A 10,295-nucleotide genomic window follows, 5' to 3' on the forward strand; every position below is an offset into this window, starting at 1 on the left:
TAACAATGGCTTTCTCTCTAAAAAAACAGTAAAACTGCCTCTGTGACTGTGTATGGCACTTCCAAATATATACACTATTGTCGAAATAAAAGGTGAAGAAATTCATGTACAATTTTTTTTTTTAATTTAATATAGCTTCAAACTCAATAAATACCTTGCAGACTACGGTGATTGTAATTTGTAAGAAAGAGACAACCGATAAAGAAGAGATGGTGTAAAGAGAAGAGATAACAGAGAAACAGCGTAACAATTTGTTGAAGATATGTAAAAGAAAAAAAAAAATTTAATTTTTAATCACGTGTTAAAATTTGATCAGTAAAACATAATATGAGACATGTAGTAACAGAATCCCTGAACCCATTGTCTATTTTAGATTGAGCGACAGAAGTTATGTCCGCAGTGAACTACAGTGTCGGTTGGTTTCCTCGTAAAATTCCCCGCTTCTCATTCTCAGTATATATATATATATATATATATATATATATATATATTACGTAGCCTACTCTCGAATCTCGACCACCTTGAAAGCCTTTGTTTCAAAATGACACCTCTTCACATTTTCCTCCTCCTCTCCCTCCTCTCCATCACCACCTCCACACCCCACACCATCACCCTCCCCCTCTCCCCCTTATCCACCAACCACCCCTCCCACACCCTCAAACTCGCCGCCACCACCTCCCTCACCAGAGCCCGCCACCTCAAAAAAACCCACCACCACTCTCTCCTCAAAACCCCACTCCACCCCAAAAGCTACGGTGGCTACTCCATCAACCTCAACTTCGGAACCCCACCGCAAACCTTCCCCTTCCTCCTCGACACCGGAAGCACCCTCCTCTGGCTCCCATGCTCCTCCCACTACCTCTGCTCCAAATGCAGCTCCTTCCGAAACACCCCCAAACCCTTCATCCCCAAAAACTCTTCCTCCTCAAAGCTCCTAGGCTGCTCCAACCCCAGATGCGCTTGGCTCTTCGGCCCCAATGTTAAATCCCACTGCTGCAAACATAACGCCGTTAACTGCTCCCAAACGTGTCCACCCTACACTATTCAGTACGGCCTCGGCTCCACCGCCGGGTTCTTACTCTCGGAAAATCTCAACTTTCCCGAGAAAATCGTGAACGATTTTCTCCTCGGCTGCTCCGTCGTCTCCGTCTACCAACCCACCGGAATCGCCGGCTTCGGCCGCGGCCCGGAGTCTCTACCCTCGCAGATGAACCTCACAAGATTCTCCTACTGTTTACTCTCTCACAAGTTCGACGACTCGCCGTCAACGTCTAGCAACCTCGTCTTGGAAACAACCTCCCAAGGAAGAACAAAAACTAACGGCGTCACCTACACGCCGTTTACGAAAAACATAAACACGAACCGAAACCCCGCGTTCGGCGCGTACTACTACGTCACCCTGAGAAGAATCGTGGTTGGGGGGAAGCGCGTGAGGGTTCCGAAGAGGCTGTTGGAGGTTGACGCCAACGGCGATGGTGGGCTCATCGTGGACTCGGGCTCCACGTTCACGTTCATGGAGAGGCCCATTTATGATTTGGTGGCCCAGGAGTTCCGGAGGCAGGTGAACTACACGCGCGCGCGGGAGGTTGAGGCGCGCTCCGGGTTGGGTCCGTGCTTTGTTGCGCCTGGCGGCGGCACGACGTCGTTTCCCGAGATGAGTTTTGAGTTCAGGGGCGGCGCAAAGATGAGGCTGCCCGTGGCGAATTATTTCTCGCTGGTCGGGGAGGAGTCTGACGTGGCGTGTTTGACCGTTGTGTCTGATGACGTGGCGGGTCCCGGCGTGGCGGCTGGACCGGCTCTTATATTGGGGAATTATCAGCAGCAGAATTTTTACGTCGAGTATGACTTGGAGAATGAGAGGTTTGGATTTCGGCGTCAGAGTTGCAAAACGAGCGTTTAAGATTAATTATTGGGTAGGGTTAGTTGAAGTTGTAACACTGTTACTTTTCTTTATTTTTCTTAATTTTTAATTATTTTTTTTCTTCTTATCGAGGACTAATGCATTGGATTTTCACGATTAATAAGTGAATATACTCTTGGTGTTGTCAAAAAGTGTCGAACCAGATATTTTAACAGCTGCTTTGATTCATATATACATAGAAAGTGTGTTGTACAGTGATCGATGAACTACCAGAAGATAAATTACTAGAATCAACTTGGTGCTACGAGTTAGAATAATAATTTAAATTTTGTTGGTATCATTGTGATTCTTTTGTAACTCAATTTGATAAACTTCATGATCAAGTCTATCCTAATAACATTTTTAAAAAATACTTTTATAAGTTTTCTGGTCTAGTTTATAATTAATATAATCTCTCATTTGATAATTATGGCTTTTGACCATATGCATGTCACGATTTATTTAGGATTTGTTTGTTTTCGCGTTATGTCCAAGGACGTCGATCAACCCAAAACTTACAATACTTATTGCTTTTTTTTTTATTAATTTGATGTTTTGGACGTGAATTTAGCGAAAAACGTAGATCATAGACATAGATTTCCACATGCACTTACTATAATTATGTCATTGTTATTATTAAGGGATTTTATTGGGCAGTTAGAAATTTTTCTAACACATTCTTATTTTAATAATAGTTTGTTGTAATGATGATGACTTTTGACCATATGAACTTTCTTGTAGTGTAAGGATGCTCATTACTAGACTACATATGTTGATAAGAAAAAAATGGATTCTCTAATATGAAATTTTACATGGCCTAGGTGGACATAAAAAGAAAAACCCAGCTTAATTAAATAAGACTACAAAAATTCTAAAATATTTTTCTTATTTAATATCTTGATTTTTTAGTCTATGAAATTTTAAATATATAATAAATTCATATATTCAATCGTGATGTTGATGGTGACACAATATTATATATCAAATTTTTTTCCTGATTTTTTTGTCTCTTGAAACTTGGGAAGAAAAAACGAGGGATCAAAATCTCTAGTGAAAGATAAGTTTTGTTGAAGAGATAATGTGTTATCACTCCTAATTTAATCTTCTTCTTTTCGCGCTTTTAATATAGAACTATAAAATTATTTTTCAAAACATGCCTACAATGTCATGTTCTTTAATTTCTGGGACTCGGATACTCGATATAATTTTTTCCTCTTTGATTAATTTGAATATGATTCCTAGAGTGCTTTTATTTATTTTCTGCGCAAATTATATTCCTTAATCGCATATTTCTTTCTTCATTTCTCATGCGAGTTAAGAAAGGGGAGTTCTTTCCAAAAGGGATCGATTCCTAATTTAATGTTCTTTCGGAAAGTTTACATTCAAAGGATGGAGGAAGTAAAGCGTTGGGTTATCTTTATTCGTTGTTCCATTTTGCGTTATTTTTTTCTTTTTTGGTTGTCCTCTTGCACTCAAAGAACAAGCCCCACTTATTTGTTGCATGCACGCCAAAAGCAATATCATTTTGTGCTTGTGCATGAACCAAAGATATTGTAAAGTAAGTCAAATTGCCTCTTGATCTTGGTGTTTGATCATTAGTTTGTATTTGTGAGGGTATTTAGTTTTTAAAGTGTATAATTTGAACCTAATTTAAAAATTTTAGTGCTATATCCTCGATAAAAAAAAACTTCATATAGTTTATGTTTGTATAGAAGTTAATTTGTTTTAACATATTAATTAATAACTTTTTTAATTCATCATCTCTATCATTAAGGTTTTACCTTGTTGTCTTTGTTATTTGTTGTAACCTTGTACTTATACTAATTGGGTAGAAGAATAAAGTTTATGGGCGAAAAAATAATAATGATCACTTGTCACAAGAAGTTTTCTCATATTTAAAATTTTTTCATCACATTATTTTTTAATGACATGAAATAAAATCTTTTTCATAAAAAGTGATTTTTATATTCGTCTGAAAATATCACACCCTATTATTACTTAATATAAGATCAGGAAATATCGATAACATACACAAGTGATAGCCTGATTTGATATAAATAATTTTATAGACAATTTTACCTTTAAATTTTTAAATAATATTAAAAATTAATTATTTTTATAAACATAAAACCCGATCTCAAAACATCTTATGATTTGATAACCAAACACAATTATTTTATGTTTTTGGTGGACCATAATTTACTTTAAGTAGTTTATTGCAAGTTTGGGTTCGGTTTATATTGCGGTAAGCTAGGTGGGATGTCACTTCTTATCTAATTTGTTGTTAAAACACAAAAAGGTGCTAGAAGCTTTGGTTTCACTGATTTGCTTTCAAGAAAATAATTGCACTTATTAAAAGACATGCTAGAGAAGGTAAAAGCGTTGAAAGTGAACGATAGTGATGAATTCAGTCTCAGCCAGAAAAAAAGGATATGATTTCTGAAAGGAAATGAGATGAGTGATACTGAAGGTTTATTGAATTAATTGCACGTGTCATTGAATAAAACCAAAAGTGGTGGGTTCCAAAAGGTGCTGTGAGTTTGTGTTTTTTTTACTGGATCACACATTAGGAAGCTAGTGCACTAAAAAGAGTAGTGAGTGGGAGTGATGAAATAGTGCACCAATCTTAAATGTATCATCACTCAACATGTAGATGGTTGGATTGCTTAACATGTAAGTCTCGAACAGTGTGTTGGTTATCCCCTTCTTGTGTTGTGCCTAAGAGAAATTATTTTTTTAAAATAAATAAATTTCTGTAACATTTTTTATAATTAACTATGAGAATAAGAAAGAGACAAGTTTAAGAACGGAAAAAAAAAACTTTATTGTTACCTTTGAATTTCAATTTTTTGCTATAATTTATGATAACATCATAGTTAAAGTCCGTCTAAGGGGACATAGTATATTTATTCAGACAGGAACAATGTTTCCCTACATGGTAATATTGTACGCATGACTTACATATGCTATAGACATATATAATTGAATATGATTATCACAATGACCGTAAATCCTGGGAATGATGATGAAATAGTTTTTAATTCATTGCGTCTGGTTAACAAACAAATGTGAAGAAACTGATGAGATAAACGGAACCCGTATTCAATTTCCAGGAAAGGAACCAAAGATAAGAGTAAAGAGAAGAGACAATTGCTTTGATTGCTTTAGCATGTGCGCATGAGAGTGTACCTTTTTGTTCCTGTCCCATTGCTGTTGAAAATTAGGTCTTGTTTTGGTATGATCTTCTTTTTTCACACACCATTTTTGTTTTTCGCCTTGTCCTTGCTATTCATTTAACCAGATCCATCCAAGTTCAATAAACAACTAGTCCTGCTGGCCCATTTTGCTTTTTATTTTTTTATTGAAGAGATAGGAAAAAGATAAAAAGGCAACAAGTAACAAGTGCATTCTAATTCACATAATTTGTTCCCACATAGTTTGATAATTTGATTCCTCCCAACTATTATATTTTGGCCAGCTGTTATATTCTGGCTACATAATTTGCTCATTAATTTCCTTTGCAAAGTGAGAGAGTAAATAAAGAATCTGTTTAGAAACAAGTTAAAAGCTTTTTTAAGGGTACTGAAAATAAAAATACTTTTTAATAAAGAAATTTTAAAAATATTTTTAAATTTTGTATTAAAAAGTTGTATTTTAAACTTTTGGGACTAGTTGATTGATAGAGGCAATAATTGTTGCATGCTTGTGCATATTTGTTGGATGATTATTAAGAGAGCTTTAGTAATAGTAAGTCTTGGTATCCGAGAGAGGAAAGGAATTAATTAGGGTCATAATTCTTGTTATGAACTAAAAATGAATCCGAAGTTGGTCACTGGTTGCTATATTATTTAGACAACCTGACTTAATTACATTAGGGATGTGCAAAAAATTTAAATTGATCCGAATCGATCCATAATCGATCTGATCTATATTGAAAATTTTGATTTATTTTAAAAAAAAATCCGAACCGAACCACTTTATAAAACCGGTTCAGTTATTCGATCCATTTTTATAAAGTGGATCGGTTCGGTTCGGTTTGGTTTTCTAAAAAAACCGATCCATATATGAGTAAAAAAATGGATAATTACACCGCACAGAACCGATCTAATTTCAAAAAAATCAATCCATATTTTAGAAAAACCAAACCGATCCACTTTATAAAAAATGGATCGGTTAACCAATCCACTTTTATAAAACGGTTCGGTTCGGTTTGAATCGATTTTTTGTAAAAACCGATCCATGAACACCCCTAAATTACATGCAGAACAATTATTAATTAATAAAACTATAACTATATACAAATAAAACTATGAAAAAACAGTAAAATACTTCTATTTATACTTGTGAGGAAGATAGATGGCATATTCATTATCGCATGAAATGGAGGCAGGCTAACACGAAAATGAATGTGCAAAATCTTGAAACGAAAAATTGAGCCACTCGATTTCCGAACGAGGTTGGCTAGAGCTTTATACTCTACCTTAATGGAAGACTTTGATACTATATTTTTCCTTTTAGATCTTCAAGAAATAAGAGAAACAAAGAAATACACAATAAATATTTGAAATTATGAAAAATTATTAGTTAATTTTGAATCACATAATAGACTTGTCAAATGGGTTCAATCTATCCTCATAAACCCTAACTCAAGTGGGTCAGGACAAAAAAGTCTACAAGACCAAAGAGCTTACTTATAAAAAAAGTCCACGGGATCATAAAGCCCTTATGGTTAAGGCTAGTCTATAGACCAATTTTTTTTTAATATAAAAATAATAAATTAAACTATTAAAAAATTATTAGTCCATTATAAAAATTAACATACTCCATGCATTAATTAGTCTATTTTTATGGACTAACTTTTAATTTTTAATTTTTTTTATACAAATCTTTAAATTATATTCTATTTGTAACATTGAGTCATGATCTTACATACCAATTAGTTATTTTATTTTAAATAAGTATGAATTTTAAATTCTTGTAAAATTGCATTGCATTTAAAAATCTTTTAAAATTTCTTAATTTGATAGTTGGGAGGATGAAGCATATGATAGTTTGTAAAACGAGTTTAACTTTTTATATATTATTAGTGAAAAAATTATATAGTTGATTAAGAAATATTTTAAATAAATATGATTTTAAAGTAATTATTATAAAAATTATTCACTATAAGAAAAATGTAAATTACCGACAGATAATTTTCGATAGATACAAATCTATTAGAAAATTTACATTTTCGACTTCCGACAGATTTATTCGTAGATAATTTTCAACAAATATAAATATGTTGAAAAATTTATATTCTCGATGAAAAAATTCAGAAGAAAAGTTATATTACTAATGAAATATTTTCGACAAATTTATATTTGTAAAAAATGTAATAATTTTTTACAAAAATTGACAATTATATATTAAAAAAGATCAATAAAATTTTAAATATCTATATATATATAGAGAGAGAGAGAGAGAGAGAAAGAGATAAAGGAGGAGGAGGAGGAAGAATCAAATGACTCACAAAGTAACTCTTGGTAAAGTTACTCCACTCAATAACTCATGGTCTATGTTCAATTTCATTGATCCAATTGTTAAATTAAAATTTAATAAATTTTACTAATAATTAATATAGAAAAATTGATTAGCTTTGAAAATAATTGATGATTTTGATATTTTTTTATAACTAAAATTTGATTTTAAATTTGATATGAAAATATTATGATATAATTAGATAAGATTTTAAATTAATATTTTATTAATGATTGATAATTATAAAAGAACACAAGGATAAATACATTTTTTGAATTTTATATCTTAGATTTAAGATAAATAAATATATTAAATTAATTAATAATTTATTTAAAATATTTAAATTTAATTTATAAGTATGTAATAAATAAATATTAATAATTTTATAAATTATATTATCATTATAAATTATAAAAATAATATTTTAAAATATATAAATTATTATTTAAACTTTTAAATTTATAATAAATAATTTAAATTGTATCACAATATTAATTTTAAATAGAAATAAGTAGATTTTTAATTATAAAATTAAGTATATATATAAATAAATATTATTTAAATATAATATAATAATTATTATTGGTAATATAATTATTATATATATTATTATATTTTTATAACAGTTCGGACACACCGGAATGAGAAGGATCCAAAGATAGAATCCTTGAGAGGGCAAATATGACGAGTGTTACATTAATAAATTTTTTAAAATTGAACATAATTTTTTTGATGGATTTATCCGTTGGAATCAGATAAAGATTTTCAACAATTTTTGATGGATATATCCGTTGGAAATTTCCGACGAATTAAATTTTTTCCTACAGTTTTTTTTTCAACGTCCCTTTTTCCAACAGATGTAAATCCATCGAAAATCCTCTATTTCTGACGAATATTTCTTTTACCGACGGATTATGTCCATAAAAAATTTACGTTTTTCTTATAGTGCTACATGATTGTACAACATATAAGTGAGACGAACACAATACTTGTAACCTTCATAACCATTGTTATAAGGTTGAGCTTCGACAAACTTGTTTAAAGAGAATACTTGTTTTGAGCCTAGAGAAACTTGATTATAAAAGAATACTTGATTGTTAAGCCCAGAGAGACTTGTTGTTAAAAGAATACTTGGATAGTTATTTGAAAAGTTAAGTCAAAAAGTACTTAGGATTGAGTTAGAAGTGGCTTCTTGTTGAAATAATATTTATATATTTGTTTAAAGATAGAAAAACTTAATCTAGTTTGATCGAGAATTTGATGTAGTCTTGGTGGTTGAGACGAACCAGCATGAAAATTTCTAGTGTTCCATTTGACTATTCTTCATACCCTATCTGACTAGAGTTACTATTTTACTACGAAAAATCGTGCAAATGTTTTATATATAGTTTTCAATCTCCCTTATAGTGTTTATCTTTTCTTCACAGGATGTGATTAGTTGATTTATTATTGTGAGACTCTAAGGATTAACGAATTGTTATAAGTTTTAGTTGTTAGGAGTTGCTTTGAGTAACGATCAACTTGACCTATTAGGAAATGGTATATAAGATTTTTTTTAAGACTTGATTTTTATAAATTCATTTCTTAAGAAACTTAGAAAGTAGTTAGAGAGAAGAGCTCTGAAGTTAGGACTTTTTCTTTCTTCTTTAGTTTCTTATAAAGAGTACTAGAATCCTTCCCTAGAGTTAGTGAGTAGCATAGTGGTGATTCAAGATAGTTGGAGATGAGAATCCAAGACTACAATGTGGTGGTGTAGAGTTTTCTGAAGGGTTTCCTTATTCTCTTCTACCTTTTCTCCGATTGATTTTTGGGTAAGGAAAGCTAGAACTTGAATTTCTAATTATGAATTTATATGTTGCTTGGTTTTCACTAATTCGTGGTTGTGGTAATGATTAAGGGGAAATTCTTATATTGTGAGTTGTGGTGCTTTTGAGCATGTTGAGATAAATTTTACCATGGATTATGCATGTCGAATTTGTGGCTAAAAACAAGTTGCTTATGTTGTGTAGTTAGGTTATTTGTCATTGCATGTTAGGATTCCTTGGTTTTTTAAGTGAAGGGAGCCAAATTCGTGATCCTGCCAAGTGTAGAAATCACATCGTGCTAGGTGTAACTTCAAGATGTCAACCGTGATGTAGACTAGAGACTCTCTGCCTCACTCTCATCGAGCACAATATTCGTGTAGTCAAATGTGAGTTAGAAGATAGCTCTCTAACTTGGTCACACTCGTGGGTTAAATGACATCGACCATGGATGCCCTTGGAGCTCTTTAACTTGGTGACTTGGTCCTAATTGAGTGGTATCAGACGTGATCAAGATAGAAACTCTCTACCTAAACAATGCTGGATGCAAGTGTAGTGATGCCGGACATGAGTCACACATAGGCTCTCTACCTAAATGTGGTCAGATGTGAATTTAGTCACATTAGACGTGATTGGCCTAAGGGTTCTCTAACTTATTCACATTGAGTACTGATGGATTTATGCCAGGCATGGGCGAGCTAGAGACTCTTCGTCTCAATGACACCAAGTGTGGAAAGAATGGCGTTGAACATGAGATGCTAAATGAAAATGTGTTGTTTATTTGGCTAAGTGTTAAATATTGTGTGTATAAGTGAAAAAACTCATATGTTATATGACTTTAATTCCTTATATATTAATCTAGGATGATGTACGTGGATATTTAAGTTGTTAAAATATAGTAAAGTATGTTGTGTAATAATGTTGAGGTGGTTGTATTGAGAATATTTAAGGCATGTAGTTGAGCTATGTTAATTGATTTGGGATTAGAGGAAAGATGTTTTAAAAATTGAATAATCCATTGGGAGGATATGGTATTGTAGTGCTCTACAAACCCATTTGTTCAAAACCGTTAT

General features: G+C 32.2%; 1 protein-coding gene across 1 annotated transcript; it reads left to right on the forward strand.

The window, feature by feature from the left end:
* Nucleotides 1–400: 400 nt before the first annotated feature.
* On the forward strand, nt 401–2,052 carry LOC109791923 (putative aspartyl protease At4g16563). Its single transcript, XM_020351287.3, has one exon. It carries the CDS (start codon nt 542–544, stop codon nt 1,898–1,900), a length of 1,359 nt encoding a protein of 452 aa, XP_020206876.1. The 5' UTR covers nt 401–541; the 3' UTR covers nt 1,901–2,052.
* The last annotated feature ends 8,243 nt before the right edge of the window (nt 2,053–10,295 follow it).

The sequence above is a fragment of the Cajanus cajan genome, chromosome 7 (genome assembly GCF_000230855.2).
Source record: "Cajanus cajan strain Asha chromosome 7, NIPB_CcT2T_4, whole genome shotgun sequence".
Lineage (NCBI taxonomy): Eukaryota > Viridiplantae > Streptophyta > Magnoliopsida > Fabales > Fabaceae > Cajanus > Cajanus cajan.